At 41.0% G+C, this 22,105-nt stretch overlaps 1 protein-coding gene across 3 annotated transcripts in view; it reads right to left on the bottom strand.

The window, feature by feature from the left end:
* LOC119028313 (carboxyl-terminal PDZ ligand of neuronal nitric oxide synthase protein-like) overlaps positions 1-22,105 on the bottom strand; it is a 192,802-nt gene that overhangs the window by 106,723 nt on the left and 63,974 nt on the right. For all 3 annotated transcript variants that reach the window (XM_037114147.1, XM_037114148.1, XM_037114149.1), the window contains exons 3-4: positions 16,148-16,240; positions 12,394-12,452 (exon numbers count right to left, since the gene is read on the bottom strand). In XM_037114147.1, coding sequence (XP_036970042.1) covers positions 12,394-12,452; positions 16,148-16,240 — 152 coding nt within the window. The remainder of the gene's footprint in view (positions 1-12,393; positions 12,453-16,147; positions 16,241-22,105) is intronic.

The following is a 22,105-nucleotide window of genomic DNA, read 5'->3' as shown; positions in this document are numbered from 1 at the left end:
GATACTACTTCTGTTTAGCACATCATTCATTGTGGCTGGAAATGTATGGATCTATTATACGCTAATATCATTTCAAGTCAACGACAGACCAGGCAGAGAAATAAGCACATACATTCTCAAGGAAATAACAACTGTTTTGCTACTTCCAGCTTTTTCTGCTCTTATTTGTAAAGAAGAACAATTTTGAGACACACTCCCAAAAGAACAGTTTGTGAAGTGTATAAATTATGCAGCATAAAGTCATTTAGTACTCTAGACATGACTGTGGTGCTTTTTACCCCTCCAAGGTCTGCAGCTCCCGGCCCTGCTGCTCCAGTTCTGGATTGGTGGTTGGCCCCAAGTCATAATAGTGTACGTGTGCTTGAGAGACAGATCTAAATTGTGTGTGTGTGTTGTTGTTGTTTTTTTTTTTTTTTTTTAATTGGATGACTGCCTCGTGTATTGCAGATGTTTGCGTTTGCTTCAAACTTTGTGAGCTCGGCTAAAAAAAGGTGTTCGTGCTGCCAGTTTGATTTGTGTGGGCGGGTGTGTGTGCTTGATCCTGGGGATTCTGATACACTCCTGACTGGGTTGGTCTGCTGGTTCTGCCCTGAGGCTGCTGCTCTCTGGCAGATGGAATGTAACACACACACACACACACACACACACACACACACACACACACACACACACACACACACACACACACACACACACACACACACACACACACACACACACACACACACACACACAAACTCGCGCATACACACACCGTCTGTGTTAACAGCTGAGAGATCTACACGTGTAAATGACTGTCCTCTGCTGTTCTAATGTACAACAACCCCTCCTGCAGCAGCCAGTTTGTTGTTTGCATACTTTGTTGACTGCTATGGATAAGTGAGCATTGTTTTAACTGACTGGCATGCATTTGGGAAAGCAGATGGAAAAGCTGCACTCTCATAACTCTGGACCACTCAATCATTTGAACTTATAAAGATGGACATTGTTACTGATAGCTACTTACCTCAACCAAGGAGCTTATAGTTTAAGCTGTGTTGGTTTGTCAGCAGGATTACACAAAAACTACTGACTATTACTACAAACTGCCACTAAGCTATTACAGAAATAAAACATCAAAATCTGCTAGATCATGATTTTCCGCATCAAATTGCACTCACTTATAGTAACCAGCCTGCTTAATGCAACTGATTTCCTAGATTCATGCATTACTCCCAGAGAAATGAATAAAATTGTCCATTGCAAAAAAAATTAATGGGGTCTAGTCTGGGCCGAGACCTATCAACCATCCAAGGTTTGTGGAAGTCCGTTCAATACTTATTCTGAAACCTGCTGAAAAATCAACCAACTAACCAACCAACAGACACAAGTGAACACAAAACCTCCTCGGTGAATACTTTTATTTTGTTTTAAACAGTGTGGTATTGATGAGAATTTGGATTTGGAGATGCAGCAGAAGACACTAAAAACTGGACACTACAACAGATTGACCCTCTGAAACTGATGTGCATCACAGGACCAGTGATGTGAAGGCAGGAAGAGCATGAGATACAAAAATAAAGGGACCAGTTTGTTCAAAGAATTGCTCAATGGTGCTGCTAATGCATAGGGACATTTAACAGAAAGTGATATCATTAGTCACAGCTATCATTTTGTTTGTAATATAACTGTGAAAACGCAAATTCACACTCCACTTGAGCTGCAATATCAACCGCCTTCATTCCTCTCAAATGCAAATATGTTTTGAAGATGTTTGATGGTGGGTCAAATGATCCGGCAAAGGTATTTTTGGTCAACCTCGTCTCTTAGGATTGTGTTTCTACTGATCTGCAACAGCAAATGCATTTTTAAACATACTTTCTCAAAATTTTCATTAACCCAACTGCAAAATCGCAAAATGTTCATCATGAGTGCACCTTTGATTAGCGTTTCCAGCAACTTCTGCTTGCACCAACTAAAGCATGATCAGTTTGGAAGGTATGGGAATAAAATCACTGTCTAATAATGTGTCAGAGAGAAAAAAAAAAACGTTTGTTAGATTAGGGTTTTTAGGACAGGCCTGATTGTGTTCACAGAGAGATAAGCTCTGTCATGGTTGCCAGACTACGGCATTGTCCAACATACTTTTTTCCTTGACAATACAGCAAATTCCTGTTCAGCAAAGACATTAGAACTTAGCATATGTCCATTGTAAGAGTGTAATTGGATGGCACTGTGGCTCAATCAATCAAACACGTAGTGCACTCAGAGGGAAAGTCCGAGGTTGGTCCCTCCAGTCATTGAACTAGTCTGTGAACCAGGGTCAGTGAGTCAGTATCAGTTTATATCCAAATGACGAAATGATTCACATCTCTGCAAAGCTCATTTGATGCAGACATTTGAAAAAAGAAGATAAAGCAGGTGTGTTTTCACCTGACTGCACAAATGACTACTTTCTATGCAATATTCATTAAGTGTAATGAAAGAAAAACAAAACGATATTTCGTTTGATTGAAACAACAACACCTGAACGTCTGATGACTCGTGACAATCCAGCGTTTCTGTAGATGATGTATGGATGAATAATAAGAAACAGATGGCACAGTGTGTGTGTGTGTGTGTGTGTGTGTGTGTGTGTGTGTGTGTGCGTGCGTGCGTGCATGGGTGAGAGAGAGTGCATGTGAGTGTGTGTGTGAGTGTGTGTGCAGACAAGAGACACTGAATCTCATCTCCAGTGCAAATTACTGCAGCACAAACTTTCTATGTAGATTTGTTTTGTTTTTTTGTTATTTTTTTAATTGTTAAGAGATCTCATTGCTCATTCTGATGGTAAATTTAAATTAGAGATCTTGGTTATGGACTCATCATCGTCTGGGGCAGTGTGCCACTCAAGTACGAGTCAGGCTCCAACTCTATTTGAAAAAAATCATTTTCTAGGACATTACCAATGACACAGAGAGTAACATGTTTTTTTTGTGGTCACCTCAATTTAAAAAAAGAGGCGACGCTTTGAGTGGGAGCATTGAGGCGGTCACATGTACACACCTCAGTCAAATCTAGGCAGGCTAAAGTACAATTCTAAAAGCCTCTTAGTGCGAATTCCCAGATTTTTCTCTTTTTCTCTCTCTGAAATGTCCTCTGTTATCCATTTTCTTTAAGCAGATGTTAGAAATAAAAGTCTCTCAAAAGAAATATAAAAACAAAGGTTCAGCAAAGAGTCATATTTAAATGATCTGTGTGGTTTTAGCACAAACTCAAATTAAATTTACTACTATTTTCTAGAGCAACAGTGCATTAGCATTGAGCTGTAGCATACTGCTGTAATTGTGCACCACTGGCGGAGTCATGTCTACTCTCAGGTTGCATGTGGCTGCAAATGACCTGAAGCAATGACCATGAAGCAAGTTGCATCTTTCTTTGCCGAGGTCCTTTCAGAGAGAGAACGTTTGCTGTCGCAAACGCCAACTGACAATGTCTGTGTTTGGTATTTCTGAACTGACAGCATGGCACAACGCTGCTGCTGCCCTGGCTCCCAGATACCTCTGACTGTACCAACCTGTGCACTACAGGAGGCTGCTATCCACACGCCAAATACAGCAGATTGTAGCTTAAAGTAGGGGATATAGTCAGGAGCATAACGCAATTAATATGGCAGTGTGCTCAGTTGTGTCATAAACATTGTTTATTGTGTCAGATCAGACACTGATTTTGAAGCTGATGTTCCAGAGTTTCCTCACTGATCGAAGTCTTCTCCGCAGGTGAGGACATGCATCATTCACGGAACTCACACACCAGTAAAACGTTCTCCTACATCGCCTCCTCCTTTATAGTTTCTGTGGTTGCCATGGTCACACGATGAGCCAAAATCATGAGTTGAACCATCACGAGCTGTGAGGACAGCAGGGAAGAGCAGTGTGAGGTCGCGCGACCAGCAGCTGTTTTGCCTCTCTCCTTGCTTGCCGCTGTGTCTACCCTGTTTCTGCGCGGTGCCTATGCCGTGTCTGCGGCGGTGAAGGCGGTGGCGGCATCTACTCCCTGTCTGAAAGCATCAAAGACATGATATCCGAGCCTCAGGCTATATGTGCTTGTGGCTGAACAGCACACAGGCAAGGAGCCAATTAGCGTCCCTTGAAGAGCTACTAAGGTGTGACCGCCAGCGAGAGAAGCAACTGGTTATTTGAAAACAACAATGGCGGCTTGGTAAGAGGTCAGCGTAGCTGTTGCGACAGCATCCGTTATATCAGAACTGGAGTGTATATTTTGTTGCAAGAAAAACAAAGAACAGCAGTAATGAAGACGAAACAGTCATGAAAGAAAATATGTATGTTACATGTACATATGTAAGTATGTGTATGTTATGGATGTTCTCCTCTTCACTTCTCAAAAAAACAAAAAACAAAAAACAAAACTGAATTTAGAGGAAAATTTTAGTATTAATTTGCAGTAGTTCAGGTTGGAGTGTGCAAAGATCCTGGATTCTGTCAGAAATTATCACCACACTGTGTGAAACACTGAGAATTACCACAGAAGCCATGGCAACACCAATATATACACACAACAGCTTGTGACATAATATGAATGAATCCAACACTCATCACAATGGAGCAGAGAGTAGGCACAAGGCAGACAAAGGACCAACATAATTACAGCAGCACTCATTTTATATGGCATCCAGTAAACAATGGTGACGCCCACTAGTCCAACAAGAGAACTTCCCCTGTACTTGTCATCATCAGCTCTTCTCATCTCAGAGTGTGTGTCAGTCTATAGGAACACAGCTGTGTGCAACGTGACTTCATGGCCATTTGACAGCGGCCACAGTTCTCTTCATCAGTATCATCTCTGACATTTTTGAGGAAGCATTCATGCAGGATTTTTCTTCAGTCACCTTTATCTTTCTTTTTGCACTGCATTGTGGTTTGATTTAAACTGCGTCTAACTATTTAAACACTTAATTGGTTGCCCTCAGGCCAAATTTTCACTAGACCGATTTTCATTTGAAGTACAGTTTAAGGGGAGCTGTGGCACCGGATTAATCGGCCAAACAATTAATGACTCGACTGTTGAATGGACTGTCAGTAATTCTGGCCCGCTGTCTTGCAGTTTGAGCAGCCTGATTTACCCACATGGCTTCTGACAAAAGGCCTGTTATTAACTGTGGTGAGCTTGTTTCAGTGTTATTTGAGGATGTATTTTACAGCACATATTGTCTCGACAGACACTATTTACCATGATCTTAATAAAGACATTTGTTCAAGGCAGAATTGTATAACGTAGCGCTCCTGTTTTCTTTTCATTTTTTTTAAGGCTATGGATTTCTTGTTTAAATTGAGGGCCACACAGCTTTTTTTTCTGAGGGCCATCGTCTTTTTGTTTTTTTTTTCAATGCGGAGTAAGCACCTGCAGTAGCCGCTTCGTGTGAGGCCAATCCAAGTGCCTCGGGTTCAGAATCTCTTGAATTTATAATATTACAAAGGGGCAGTGTCAATCATAAAACAGCGGTTTCCAGGCTATTGTTGTCCTAGAGACAGGACGCATGCGCAGCTTCTTCACAGCGCTCCCGAGCACACCACCAGCACTTTTCTGCATCCAAACAACACAGTATGGACACTGGATTAGGTTGGGGCCAGTCGATATGAACGATATGGGATGGGTGTTGTCTGTGGTACTGAAATGTACAAGGTTGATGAAATACACTTCTGCCCTGTGTCCATTTAGCATTTTGTTTTGTTTCGCCAGCATCTCTTTTCAAGTGCTCTCAATGAGGAGAGAGCCTATGAGGCAGTCCTACATTGTGTGCAGCCACTCTGTCTAGTGAAATTATTTGAACATCACTGTTGCTTCTTTTCAGGCATCGAATCTGAAGTAATTGTGGGTCAGGCGGGTTTGGGTCAGCTTTAACTGAAAATATCACAGGTGTGGGTGGGCAGGTCAGGGGCTGACAAAGCAGTGTTTAGAGTCGGACTGAGTTCTTAATAACGTGCGGCAAACAATACAAAAACATAATGTGTGCGATAGTTCACTTTCCACCTTTTTTTTTCCCCTCTATCTGTCACTCTCTCTGTCTCTCAGTCATACACATACATACACACACACACACACACACACACACACAAGCAGATTTATAGTCATGAGGCTTACTGTGAGTAAGTGGTATTCACACATTTATTTACATATTTGCCTTTTTGAGAGGAATCACCGTTACTGATGCCCTTTGCTCTCCATGCTGGCACGAGCGCTGCAGTGAATTTGAGCGATAGGAACATTCAATGGGGGCGCGTCTTCAGTTCCACACTTACTTACTTAGTACTACTCATGCAAAGAACACTGAAACAGGTTAAATCCTGGGACTGTGGATTCAACACACAAGACTACTGTTTTGTCACAGTTCATGTTACAATGCGACAAATGCTCAAAGTTTGAACTTGCTCATATGTTCAGACCTCTTTTGCTGCCTAATCCAACAATAAACATCAAAGTTTGGAACAATTTGTCATTTTAATTGCTCATTTCCTTTATTTAGCCTACACCCTCCCTCTTCTGAGAGCGGGTCACAAAGAGGCAAAAAGAGAAAAGAGAGACAGCTCGGTGTGGGTCTCCTCTGCTCCCAGCAGCAGTATCTGCACCATGGCCAGCGGCTGCTCTCAGTCTGGTCCTCTGTCTCATATGGTACATCATGTTGTTTGCATGTCCTGCTGGGTAGGGTGTGCTGATTAGTGCATATTCTGTCTCATGTCTTTTGCCTTTTTAATTCATAGTCTAATATGAAGCACTTTCTGACTTAGCTTTTGCAGAGTTCTCTGCAGCTTTGTAGGATCATTACTATCAGTGGTAGTGGAATTCAGATGGGAGGTGGCGTCAGACAGCTACATCTAGCCAAAGCAGCCTCAGCTAGATGGCTGTCACTGACAGAGACTCGACCTTATTCGAGGAGGTGGTGGTGACAGTGTGAATGTTTCTACTGCAGCATGGGACTGTGTGTGATGCTGAAAGAGATGTCAACCGCCCTGCAGTTTGCTTCTCTATGTCCATGTGGATCGTTTCATAGGACAATATAAATAAGTGAAGAGTGTGTGCACACTTGTCTGAATAAATATGTGTGAGCGTGTAGTTACTGAGAAGCCCTTTTTTGTTTTCTATGTTGATGTTTTTACATGTTTGCTTCGCTGTTCTCTCCTCACAAACACAGTTTTAAGCCCTCACAGTGAAGATATTTTGTTCCATGGGCTACATCAGATATACAGCTTGCGTTTGGGAAATTGGAAAGCGTCCGTAGATATGACTAAAAGAAAGCGTGTAAATGCGATTAAGTGCGATGGCTGCATGTCACCCCTGCCAGCGTTGATGCTGCATACAGTATGAGGTGGTGGACAGCCACAGTGGCAGTGAGCCAGAAGATCCAGCTACAAAGCAGCTGAAGATGAAAAGGAATGCACAGAGTAAATGTAAAGCGCCTGTCCAAATCCTCCCTAATGATTTAGACACTCCACATCCAGCCGCTGTGAAACTAAAAAAGCATACACCGGATCATTTAAAACAGGTCTCTGATGTACACTTTGCTCCCTGCTTTTGAAAACCAAGATGTGAATATGTATCACTTTGTCTTATGAAGAACACTAATTCAAATGTATCACCAAAAGGGATTCATTCACACTATTTTCCTCACTTTTTTCAGCAGCCTTCTAATTCACACTTTTACTGTGAGGCTGATACATATGCCTCGTCTGTCTCCACGTGCACAGACTAATCTCTCTGCTCATTCATAACTCGGCAGCACACTGCATGGGGTCACTGCTCAAATATAATTCAGAAATGTGATGAGAGATAAAAACTTCCCTCCTTGCACACTGATAACAAATTAACAGTCCCCAAAACTGGTTATCAAGTGAGCCGAGGTAACTACAGAGCTGAAAACACAGCATGTATTGTTTTAAGAATGTGGCCGATTATCAAATCAATTTATCAGTCAAAGCCAGCGGAGGATACACACACTGACTGATAATAGAACAAGGTCAAGATACTGCTGCATTCATCTGGTATGACTCACAGCTGTTCACAGCAGCAGTTCCACTGAATTAACACCTGCATCTGGTAGAGCTGGGAATTAAAAACCTGTTCTGCATTAGAATTACTTCCAACATTTATAAGGGGAAAATATAAACTTTATAAAAGGGTTCAGAAGTCTCTCTTTTCTTGTTTCTTTTTTTTTTTTTTAAACGTTTTAATGTTTCCAGGCGGAGCTGCAGCTGACAGCTGTGCTCTGGCAGTCACATCTACGATGGGTTTGTTGCCCTGACAAAACACCACCAACAAAACAACATGTCACATAAATCTGTTCAGTCTCATCAAGGAAACTCTGTCTGTTACTGAAGCCAATCACGCTTTCAATGTACATACAACATGTGTTGTATTAAGACGATGATGTTACTGATTCATGACCATTTTCAAGTCCGTAATTAGACTAGAGGGTAGCACGGAGTAGGATTTCGGGATTGGATCTGACTGAGAACCTGAGAACACAACATGGTCGCGACTTTGTACTAGCTAGGGCTGCCCCCGACCAAGGATTTTCTTGGTCGACCAGTGGTCGTCATTTAGAGCGATTAGTCAACTAATCGACGCATATACAGGGTTCTCCCCAGACGGTGGAATACTGCTAGCTCAGCGCCATTTTAGTCATTTTCAATGTTAGCTACTTTATAACGGGTGTTTGTGGGTTGCTTCTCGCAAAAAAAGCGTCTCGCCCCCCCCAACGGTGACGAGCGTCCGTCCGTCATCGGTGTATTTATCTCTGCTTTCAAATGTTCGGGCCGCCATGGGCAGGTAGCTAGGCTACTTACATGTTTAAGGTGGTACATCATGTTCGTCATGGAGGAGTGATAGGCGAAGTTTTTCTAGCAAAGTTTGCATGTCACCTTCTTGGGGTCATCCTTCTTCTTTTCAAAATGATCCCATATTTTAGATGTCTTTCCTGACATGGTTGTCTATTAATTGTTAACTGTCTAACCACAATGTCAAAGGAACCTGCCGTGTTAAAAAAAAAACAAAAAAAAACAAAACACTGACAGTGAGTGAGTGTCACGACTGCCTGTATCTGGCCCTTCAAATTAAAAGCCTTCCAGCCTTTTATACACAGGCCAGCCGCCAGTCACATAGATTTTGATTTAATTTTGACAAGACATGGCTCCAAATGTTTGTTTTTTTTGTTTTGTTTTTTTCCTGCGACCAATCGACCAATGAAATTTTGGTCAGCTAATGAGTTTTTGGTCGACCAGTGCTTGGTCGACTATTTGGCGGCAGCCCTTGTATTATCTATTTCACAAGGTAGCCACTCCGTAAAGCATGGCCAGATTTATCAGCTTTTTTGCTCTAAATGGGAGCATTTCTAAAATGCCATAAACTCACTAGGAAACCGTTCACTGAGGTATTCAATCAACTGAGAAGTAGGGTCACTTTCTCATAAGATTATGCACAAAAGGATTTCTTTATTTAATCCAGTCGAATAGCTCCCTGTTGGCTGTTAGGAAGAATGCAGGCAGGTACTTTCATATTGGCTACACTTTCCAGTATGAAGGTAAATCCATATTTTTAGAAAGTTAATGATTAAGATACACTCAAAATAATCTGAACATATCTTTTAAATAACATGCACTTTTATTGCTTCTAAAATTCTACTGACACTTTTAAGTAATGAGTTGCCTTCAAATGGCTGAGACTATTAGAAACAAATTGGGCAATTCAAAGGTATTGTGAGGAGAGTCAGAATTTTATCGAAAAATACCTTCTATTCTCAGCCTTCACTTCAGATAAAATTAAAACAATAGTTAACTTTAAAGTTCCAGTATAAAGAGCTGCGATGCCATTTCACAAAGCAAAGATCATATCTCTAATAAGTGAGGCTACTGTTTGGACTGCTATCTTGAAAAGACAAGACGTCTTCAGGATCTGTCACTCTCAGGTCAGAGGATGACAAGTGGCTGATCGATGAGGCTTACGCATTGTACTCTGCTTGTTCCGCAACCCAGCCGGCTCCTGCGGGGAAACTTTGTGACTGTAATATCAAAAAAATTGTGCGCATGGCTCAGATGAGCAGGACAAGCTGAGCCATCTCCAACCAAACACAATCTCTGAAAATGTCTCAGCTCAGAGATGCTTACACAAACAGCCAAGCAAAATCCATCTTTCTGACAGAATCATTTCCAAAGCCCAGAGCCCCAACTGGGTTCCTGGACGCACTTCTGAGCTGAGGCCACCTGGGAGTGTGTGTGTGTGTGTGTGTGTGTGTGTGTGTGTGTGTGTGTGTGTGTGTGTGTGTGTGTGTGTGTGTGTGTGTGCGTGTGTGTGTGAGAGAGAGGAATGGTTAGGAAGAAAGAGAGGATCAAATATGAGGCCTTCAACACAGAATATAAACTGTGTGTAGAGATCATGAGTCTTCCTTTCTGGTTTAGCTGTGCATCCATCACTAGTTTTGACCAAAGTATGTGACTGCATATACGAATGTGTGTGTCCATGAGAAAAAGGAGAAGAGCATAGACATCTTCAAGTATTCCTCTCATTCCTCAACGAATCCGTCTGAGCCACCAATTCACACAAGCTGACTTGCTGCACTCTGCACCGATGACAATGCACTGCAGTACGAGTTCAAATCACAGAACTGGACCACTGAATGAACTGCACCTTATGGCTACAGTCCACACAGTGTAGCCAAGCCACATATCACTGACTCGCTCTCTCTCTCTCTCTCACACACACACACTCACACACACACATAAATCCTTGTATTTCTACTCCCATGAGGACTCTCCACTGACAAAATGTGTTCCGTTTCCCCAACATCAGAACGAACCTTGTTTTGTACAGTAATCCTAAACCTGATCTTATAAGCTGAACAGGGTTTTCTGTATTGTACTTTTCATTGTCAGTGTGACTTTGCCTTCTTGTTAGCCCTTTAAGCCGGCCTACAGTTAACAGGTTCACAAAAAACTATGTTGTCCATGAAATAGGAAGTAAGAGATAAGGCAGAGTCCAAAACATCTGCTATGCAAAAAAAGGCAATGGAATAAACTGACCAAAATACATTTAAAAAAATATGACACAGGATGCTCCCTTAAATTCAGTTCAAGAGTTCAAGATATACAGAGAAGTTATTAAATGATGACTGCTAGCTTGTAGCTGTAGCAGGATAGCAAGGAAAAGTGCAGCTACTGCCCGCAAGCTAGCAAAGTTAGCAAAAGTTGTTCACTAGCAATATGCTGCCATTATCATTGTAAGATATAGGGTTTCATGTTATGAGATTTCTCACATGTATCAGGCAAGCATCAAAATAATTATAGTGATAACACAAATAAATATAGCTTGGTTTGGACAGTTAGGTAGCTAAAATAGCAAATACTATCCAGCCTAGACTGTCTTCATGAGCCAAATGCAGCATGGTAAATTCCCCTCTCTAGGAATGCAGTGTAAAGGAACTTTATCCTTTTGGCAAATAAACTCATTTGGTTTCTTTCAAAACAGTGAGATGAGAAAACTGAAAATAATCTAATATCTGGGAGTAAAAGAGAGAGCTGGACTCTGGCCATAGTTCACATACTGTAGCTTAGCATAATAAGTAGATTCAGGCGGAACTGCTAGCTTAGCTCTGCTCCAAGTTGTTTTTGTTTAAAAATCCTGTCATCATGTTGTACGATGTGGATATGACAGCACACTGTAAAGTTGATATGGATAATAGGTCAACTAAGTCCCAGGTCCAAATAACAAGAGTTGAGTGGAGGTGTTTATTTTAATTGGTGAACAACAAAGAGTGGAGTCGGTAATGCTCTAAAATAGTTGGAAGACAGAACTTATAACAACTAATAACAGTATTGTTCTTCTCATTATTGCTTGGCTCATTTATTAAATTGTATACTTTTCAAAATGCCTTTATTGCTTTTTTTTCATATTTTGCCTTTTCTCCAAATCCAAATTCATAAATAGAACCAAACACACTGTTCAGTTGTACTCACACACACACCTCTTACTCTTTCCTCTCAGTTCTGTATTCCATGTTATCAGTTGTCATCTACACTCGCATACACCGTATTTATGCATCAACACTTCTTATTAACTCATTTATTTTGGCTGAACCTTTGTACTGCTCTCTTCTGGAGTCAGACAAGTTATCATCGACAAGCTACCATATCCTTTTTTCTCCCAAATGTCAACGCCCTGCAGTGACAGAGACAAAAGACTCTCATTTCCTGAGTCACCACAGTGCATTTAATTAAGTTTGGATTGAAATGTGTTGTAAAAGGCCCAACAAGCCATAAGGACTGAAGTCAGTTCAGTTAGAATAACATGGACAAAATGAATTAGCATTTCAAGCCGGGCTACAGAAATGAAATGTTATGTGCAAAATAAACCTTGCAGCTAGCTCACCTGTAGATGGGATCCTGCATGACCATCATCTTGCTCTCATCCCACGTCCACTCCTTCTTCTGTGGAAATAACAGCAACAACAAAACTGTTAGTAAAATTCAAGCTTCTTAATGCATACAGATAAAACCCCTGGATCATAATCAAGAGCCAACAGAATCAGATTATGTTTATTTGACATTTATTTAGATTTTTACCTTTTGCCTGTCCAGGTGACCAAAATGTCCTGTTTAATGGCGCAATCAAAATGTCAGCACACGAGGACACAGAAATGGCTTTTAATTGATTTCCATCTCCACAGACCTTTGTTGACTCAATCATTCAATCACTCATCTACCTCGTCTGTCATTGGCTCTGACCTACTCAGAGATGTAAATGGATGGCTGACCGTCACACTTGACATTTAAGCTTTCTAGCCAGGGAGCCAAACGAGACAAGGAAACAGGTGGAGGCAGAACATCCTTCTATCGACCAGCGTTTTTGATGCCAGCCGATTAATTTGACACTGAGCCGACAATGATTGCTTCAATATTTATCCAATCACAACCCAGAAGGGGTGTTCATTCAAATCACTTCCATCAAATCTACTTTCTTGGAGTTTGTTTTCAGAGAAGACAAGAAGAGGTTTCCATGGCTTAAAGGTTTATATCAATCCTGAAATTGACCAGTGGAAAGCTGGCATGGACCCAAAATGATTTATCCATAGACAGTCAGAGCTGATCTCAATGAACCTGAGGACACTAGCAAGGCAAAGTAGGAGGAATCACTTGTTCCTTCACTTTCCTCACAGTAAATTCCCATTTCATTTCTTCTTTTAATGTTTAATGTCATGTGTATGTAATTACAATCAGTTTTAATTAGTTCAACTTGGCGGATGGCCAAAACTACAATACCAACAAACACCGTCAAACACCGTCACTCTTGAGATGAGGTAAGCCAGGTGTAAATAAGACATGGAGAAAAACTGTGATTTGACTGAGTTTGAAGACCACCATGGCACCTAGAGTTCTTTCCTGTGTTCCTCGAACCATTTCTTTAACATTCTTTATGGTGTGGCAATGCGTGTCAAAGAACATCCTCACGAGTGTCCATACCCTCGGTTTCCTGGCAGGACATTGTATCGAGATGATCAATGTTTTTCACTTCAACTGTTTTGGCTGATCACTGTATTAACAGTAACATACGGATGAATAAACTGGTGTAGTGTCTTGGAAAATCAAGCTCAAACTGTGAGGAGACTAACAATGTCACTGGAAACGACTCGCAAAACTTAATGAAGGTCTTTACAAACAGAAAACAAATACAAAAATCATTGGCAGCAGCAGCAGGGTTCTGTCTTACAATCGTCCATGGTTTGAAATATAAATAAAATAAATAAATATAATGTTCAGAAAGCGTTGCATCAGCGGCTGAGAGGAGATTATATTTTGCATTCAATTGACACCGATTGTTTAATTAATATATCATCAACTCTTTATGGTAAGATATGGGATACACATTGTCTCCACCAACATAAAAAAACAGCTTATATGGGTGTGTGCTACTTTTAGGTCTGATATTAAAGCTACCAGGTCTGACACAAAAACATCAGGTAGAGTAATGGTCCAAATGATGTTCCATCCACACACGACTGTTCACACACAAAAGAGGACAGATTTGGAAACAGGCGCACAAACTCACACACTTACATAACAGAGCATTTGTGCGATAAATAGGCTGATCCTATGAGGCCCATTAAGAGAACTCAATTAAGCCTCCTTCTAATGAGACATCAATGTAAATCTGTAACATGCATCTGCCTGTAAGAGCAAATATGGTCATTACCGCTCCCTTTGCTCCATGCATGCACTGGAGAAATACTACAAAACTACTGTTCTGTGTTTGCAATTATTGCTGGATTTAATGATCTGTTTAGCTGGACACACACAGAACATAGTAATTGTCAATTGTAACTTTTCAGCAGGTATCACTGTTCAAACATTTTATGCAGAAATTGTTAGCCATCTTTCAACTTTGGACAGGAAGAGGGATTATTGTCTGTATCTCAACGCCAGAAGAAATTTAAACAAGAGAAATTTGACTTGGCACAAAACTGAGCTGAGAAAATCTCGCAATTCTGACATTTAACAACCATCAGCTGTGTGCATCCATTCAGATTTTGGAGTCTCCCTATCAACATCAGACTGGTGAAAAAAGATCAATAAGAGTCTGGTGTTGTGCATGTCATCTGTCAGAACAGAGCAGCAGTTCCAACACAAGATGATGGCTGACAGTTACTACTGTTACATCAAATATTAAATACAGTAAGGGGATAAGAGGATCTTGTCCAGCAGGGCAGCCTTGAACCCCGACGAACGCTGAATGGTTCTGTCTGGATAAATAAATTGAGATGAAAAACTGAAAGAGAATGGAGGGCACTAGTGAATTGACTTCCCTTTGTTCCCATCCACTGGTTTTCCACCTGTCAGCCTCTCTGTGATTCTCGGCAGGTGAAGTCGACTCCAGTCTGTCTCTGTGGATTACAGCTGTCAGCCTCACCACACCTGGAAACACCGAATCACTTGTCTCCTGTCTCAGCACTCTGCGACTTTACCTTGTCTTCAGTTTAGTCTTCTCTTTTCTTCTGCTCCTCTTTTTCTCTTTGCTTTCTTATAACTCTTCTACATCTTCCGTCGTACACTGGATTGCTTTCTGTCTCCATTCTCACCTCTGTCTGCCATTTAATAAAGACGGAGATTGATCACCACCTCCTGCCGCGTACAGGATAAAGGAAGTGGATGTGGACTGGTTCTTTAAAGAAAATGATCCAAAATCTAGCCTTTGTTTAGGACCAAAAAGCCCACTCACATATTTTGTTCTTAAATGCAAGGGTATTTAGTACAATACACTAAAGTGTAATCTTTCACACCTTTACAAAAAAGCAGTAATTGTAAAAGACAAGTTGCAAAGCTGTCGCCATTATGCATATTTTCTTAAAACATTCTTGTTGACAAAGGCTTCAATTAAGAAGAGACCAGAGAGCCAGTATAATAGCTTCAGCACACACAGGAGAAACTGAAAGCCCACTCACTCATTTGTCTGCTGCTGCTGCGTGTGCTTCCTGATCTGTGGGCAGCTGATGAGCCCACAGATCGACACAGACCAAACACAGCAGGAACCATACACTGTTCATAAGACTTCAGTGCCTTCATCTCTTGCAATAAGAGATATAAATTAGAATAATATCATAAAAAACCAAAAAACCAAACCAAAATCAACTATTTTGACACTGAATCAATCTTTAAAGTAACTGTTCATACAAAAAGGCACAAAATGCTGTGTTAAGCCTCAAATATATGGAGATCATCGCCTTTTCCTTGTGTTATATTAGATAAAAAAATATATATTTGGGTTATAGACTAACAGCTTTTTGACATTTTATAGAACAAATTGTAAATTAATTAATGTAGAAAAAAAAGTCAGCAGATAGATGAGTAATGAAAATTGTTGGTTGCAACCCTGCTCGTTACGACAACGTACTTTCATGTTAGATTTTATTTTTAGGTAGAAAGAGCCAGTCAAAGCCTAATTAAAGGACATTTTTGCCGATTCCAAAACTGACATTCTCAGGTTAGAACAAAAATCATCAGACTGGTCTTCTTGACAGCCATAGAATCAAAATCCCCTGCAATTGATCTGAAATGACACCAAAGTGCTGGAGAAGAAGACCCCTCTTTTGCAAGTAAGACATAAAGTTCAATTAAAAAAGGCCACTCACTTTTTTCTTTTTCCTCAAGTTGACTTTCACGCCGTCCACAGACACCACGATGTTGACTTTTTTCTTCTTGATGTTTTTCACCTTGAACTCATACTGCAGAGAGAGGACAGACAGACAGACAATTATTAATATTTGGTGGGACTAAAGTTGACAGTGACACTCATACAGCCTCTCAAATATTTGAAGCTGGAGGAAACACTGCAGGAGAATTTATCAGAATAGGATGAAATGAAACGTTAATTTACACAATTGCTTGCAGTTTTAAACAGATAATATGGGCCATTAGGTAAAACAAAAAATTTGAAATCAATCTGAACTTTTAAGTGAAAGGGAATTTAGACACATAAAGAACCAAGAAATGTTTTCTTTCTGTTCCCATCAGAAAGTGAGCTTTGGCTGAAATAGAGACTTACTGAAATTGAAAACATGACAGCATGAATGAATGACCTTCAAGATCACCAATGGATATGAATGAAAGTAAAAAAATCCATTTCACTTTAATGCATCTTTGCATCCCTGTGGTCAGCTGCCATAGGTATGAAACCTTACTGTAACCTATTCAATCAGACAGTTTGTCTATGAAATGTGTTTTTCCCATTTTAACCTTAACCTACAACAAAAACGTCTTACATGCATGTTAGTTTAATATTTTCTACAAACAACGATACCAAAATGTTTTTTTCTAAATAATATACTGTATTTTGTGTCCTGTATACAGTAGAGTACAGAGTAAACAGAGTAAAGGGTAATGAAGAGATAACAGTGGAGGATACGTTGTCAAAGCAAAAAGTATCAGAATTTATTTGGCAATATTTCAGATTTAAACCAGATTCTAACAGGGAACCTGGTGATGTGAATGAGGAGAAGGGAGTTGGTTACATCACTGAGAAGTTGGAGATGTGCAGCCTGTCACCTGTAGCTCTTCATCTAACAGCTTATTGAGGCTGCTCCTTGTTCCACTGCTCGCACAAACTGTAAAACTACTCCCTGACGCATTTCTAACTGACCTGCTGTCAACAGATGCTGAAAATGACTGTTGTTTCCCTCTGCAGATGCATTTTTGGTGAATGACTGCAGTAAGTGCTAAACTCATTGAACACATAGCATTTCCTCTGACTAGCATACTTGACAATCTCAGCTCATGTCATGTTTAAAGTGAAGGACCATGAAATGTTGTTGAATAAATGCTTCCGTGAAGCTTTCCTTTGGCCTGTTACTAGAACACTCAGGTCCAGGTGTGACTGCAGGTTGAGTGCAACATGATAACAATACAAAGACACGTTTAAACTGAAATTTTGACTTTCACAATTTCCCACTTTAGAGTCACGTCAATTACAGAGCAGGTATCCACAGTAATGTTTCATATTAATGATGAACAGAATTGTCAACCCCGCTGAATAAACACAGTAGAGTCTGCAGACCTCTGTCATAGTCCACTGGCACACTGTTGATCAACCTGAGACAGCTTCCATCGTCTCGCTGCCTCTAGTGGAGCTGTGAGCTGTGTCAAACAATGGCGCTGCAGCATGCGACCACAGTCAATACAGCCTGGAAACACACTGTTTGCATATCAAACAGGAAGCAGGTATAACAAGAGGATCAAGAGGCTTTTGTTTTATTGAAGGAATCCAGCTTTCATTTTCAAGTGCAAGGACGTATGCAAATACATGGCCAGCCAGGTGACCGCCTTACCCCCCTCTCCCACAGTCTCCGGCATGCTGTTGGTATTCTGAATTAGTGGGATGTAACTGAGTCGTACAGAACCGCCTGTCACGGCAGCGTCGAGAGACATTAGCTCTAAATACAGTCTGTGTGTCTATTTCTGTCCATCCGCAATGAGTTGGGTAGTTGCTGCGTCTTGCAGGGTGATACATGGAAAGTGAGCGCTCATTAATGCTGCACTTGCAAGCAATTGTGTGCAGGAAAGCAAGTGTGTTATGTGTTATGAGCAAGAGATGCCACAAGATTCCCTGTTTGTTCAAATTAAATTCAGGTCCCAGGCAATGATGCTCGTGGGAAATCTGCTCAGTGCAAGGAAGTGAGAAATCGAAACTGAAGACAGCAAGAAAACGGCTCCAGCAGCGAGACAGGACTCTGTCTAAACAAGCTGACAAGTCGACTTACTTCACCACCTCCAGCAAACACCGAAAAAGCAGCATTTAATCGAAACGATGCCACCGCAGGTTTTCAGTCTAATGAAGTTCTCGAAAGCTTTCAAAAGCGACCTTGGGCTTTCACTCCGAGCTGCCAAAATCCAAAGTTTCTGGCAGCGCAGGTTGCACAAAATCTGCAACGTCATGTCATACACTACTGCTGTAAGGAAAGTGTCTGGTGATGTTTCCCACTTGCTGTGTTTGCATGCAGTCACCTCCAGATCAAATCTAAATATAGATGCTTTTCGTGAACTTTATCAGCCATGATTCCCCAACTGCTTGCAGTCACTTTGTATCAATCAATCTGTCAATATTCCTGCAATTGTAGCTGTCAGTCACCCTCTCTGTCAGTAGATTGTCCTTAGTCTGTTCTCTGTAGTGTCAATCTAGACTCAGTTGACTTTTGACATTGCTGTTGATTATTTTTTCTGTCTATAACTGTTTAAGCTCTAGATGTAAAACATGCTATACTGGAAAAAAGTCAATCAAAGAGTTCATCAGTGATATCAGAGGCTGAAGTCATATTTTTAAAGAAAACGTTATATGGAGGCAGACACAGTGCTTCAATATGTGCTTATATTTAAAACTTATTGTAACGAATACAGAAAGGGTCATTCAGCCAGCGTGTTTACAAAATCTACAGAACTTCAGATTTTTAGCATTCGACATCCACATTATTCACATCAGACTGCAGAGTAAAATACAAACTGCAGCGTTTGAAATGTGCCCGCCTGCATGTTGACAGAGTCAGTGTATGTGAATGAATAGTCGCAGTGTAACAGTAGATGACAGAACGCAGAACTCAGCATCTCACCCTGAAAAATCAAGTGGAGGAGATTTAACATGGCTGGACAGGAACTCAATCAGCTTCTCAACCCTCAGTTACAAAGCACGCAGAGTGCAACACAGCGGTCATGGCTGGTGTGTTTATTTGTGACTGATGGAACAAAAAGTGTGAGGGTTGCCAAAGGTCCTCAAGGGATCCACTATTTCTCACATCCCAGCAGTTCTAAGGCTTTGTTTCAAATGTTGAAACTATGATTTTATCAATAGATTAGTTGATTAGCAGAAAAAAGGGTCACAAATTCTTCACAAAACAAACTGATAGAAGCAAAGAAGGAGGACAGAGACGGAGGGCAGCGTGAGGCAGCTTGACTTCTGTGTGTTGGCTGCTCCGATGCTCCGTCAACTGTCAGCGAAACCACTTTTGAACAAGACGGTGGTAAAACCACTTCTACTGCCAACCAACGTGATCGACTTTTTGGCTGACAGAGCTGTCAGCAGCCCAGCAGGAGAGACGAGCTGGGATTTTTTAACTGAACTATCTGCAAGAAGCACACTTTCACTGTCTCCGATTGGTTGGAAATTAGAGTTGTTTAGATATCTATACCAGTGTTGGGAATGCCTTAGATGCTGCTTAAAATGATGGAATAGGTACCAGCAAGGAGGGCTGCACAACACATGACATATTATAGTTTTCTGTGATATATATCGCGATATGAAATAACACAGGATTTTCATCCAGATAACTTCAATAGTTTTATGATGGAGCTGATTTTCTAGGGCAGTGAATTTTATCAAACAACCCAAGCAGGACCCTTAAGAACCCTTAAATCAGGCTAAATTATGTCATCTTCGACAGACATCTGAGAAATACGTTTTGCTTTTGTATCAAGCAGCAAAAATGTTGTAGCAGGAAAAGTTTGAGTTCATTCCGATAACTTGATCTTTTTCTTCTTTTTTTTTTTTTGTCCTGCAGTGTGAATATAGCACATCTGCACACAGTGACAATGATGCTAAAACTATATATTGTGTAGGCATATATGCAAATAAATGAGTCTATGCACCAATACGGCACATAGTTTTGAACCAGCACTGACACTGAAGAATCAAGGTTCCTGCATTGAGCACAAGCCACAGGGAAAATGCAGTTTTCAAAACATTTGGAGTTGTTTTGAGGTGTACTGAGTCTGTGTGTTAGAATTCACTGTTTCTCTTCCTTTATCAGTGGAAATGAAGAGGCTCTGGGTTCATTGCAACACCAGGCCTTGAAGATCTTTGACGAAAAATCTGCACTGGAACCAGCAAATGTTAATAACTTTTGCCTGAAAAACTGTCAGAGAACTTGTGAACACACTCTCAAGACCTCGGAACACATTTTTCACACATACATACAGAGAGAGCTGAAGTACATCGACCATTATTCTCAAGTCTCAAAGTGCATTTATGTTTATGTGTCGGGAGTTTTATGGCCGGTTTTATGGTGTACTGTAATCTGCTGTAATGTCGACTGTGCAGCATATGCATGATTAAACGCTGGTGAGCCTGATGGATCGCATGATTGACCTCCACGGAGGTGATTACAGCGGCAAGTGAACAGATTTCACACGGGGTTTGACTGGCTAAGTGTATACAGCATAATATGACAGAAAGCACTTAACTCTAATAAGCCCGTCTATTCCTTTCTGATACGGCCCCATCACTGAATGCACATCATCCACCATACAGCTCCCACTCTCCCTGCTGCTTTCAGCATCCCTCCACTGATTTACAATACCAGCACTGCATCTATCTGTACAATATGAGAATATGGGTGCATGTAATCAAAACACTTAACACAGAGACACAGAACTGCTGCACTTGAGGCATTCATTTTACAAGGCCGGCAATTTATTCCGTCAGACTTTTCCCCAAATGCAGCACCTCTACAACAGACGAGGTGGCGAGGGTGTTTTAATGAGAGCTGATAACAGCTCACAGTACAGTTTAGGTAATTTAGATAATCCCTAATGCCTCTGCTAGATGGGTCTCCTGAATCCACACCTAAAATGCTATTAAATTGGGCATTTCAACTGCAGCCTCGACAGTGATTGACACAAGAAGAAGAGCTGTGTAAAAAAAAAAAAAAAAAGCCGAGATCTTGATTTACATGTCTGACTATTTTGCAATATACCAGGTAAATTTAAAATACCGATTTATCAATTAATTGTAATGATTTACAGATAATTATGATTGCAGTAAAGCACACCAGTGACAGAACATCCCAGGTAAAACTGGCCTCATTTTTTCCTGCGTTTGGCTCCGCTGCCTTACATTAAACAGGATTCGCTTACGTGACGCAGTTTGGAGATGGGCCACTTCAGTATGCCGAGCACTGACAGTGCTATTAGTGTACATGTAAACAAACTGAAATGAAATGAATACCCAAGTCCAAACATAGACTCATCCATCATGCAAATCAGTCAATCCAACATTCGCAGCCACTGTTTCCTGATAAACAGGCCGTTATTTCTGAAAGGTCCTTTCCTCCTGTTTCCAGTATAATCCATCATTTTGGCAACAAAGACGCCAACACAGCGACACAATAGCGTCCTCAGCCAGAGGTGCCATTTTCACTCACAGAAAATATCAGCCGGGAGCCAGGGGAGCACAATAAAAGGCTGCTTTTCTGTTGATGACCACAATTCATTGAGGGAGGCTGAATGTACGTGGAGCGAAATAAAAGATTCACATAAACATGCAGACACATGCCGACACGCACAAACACACAGTATACTGCTGAGGTCAACTATCGGCAGTAGATGCAAGTGTTCAATGATCTCAGCAGGGCAGCACAGTCAGTGCTTGTTGAGGTAAAAGGTGTCTGGTTTGCTGTTAAACAAGCTATTTGTTTAGACCTTTCTGAGGTGAATATGGTGGTGATATTCATTTATTTTCAATATTTTGTATGGGGGACTCAGTTTCAGCTCCATTTCCCCACATGCCCATTTGTTTCAAACCAGTGCTGTAAAGTATAATAGAGAGG

The sequence above is a fragment of the Acanthopagrus latus genome, chromosome 11 (genome assembly GCF_904848185.1).
Source record: "Acanthopagrus latus isolate v.2019 chromosome 11, fAcaLat1.1, whole genome shotgun sequence".
NCBI classification, from domain to species: Eukaryota; Metazoa; Chordata; class Actinopteri; order Spariformes; family Sparidae; genus Acanthopagrus; species Acanthopagrus latus.
This window is presented reverse-complemented; position numbering and strand designations above follow the sequence as displayed.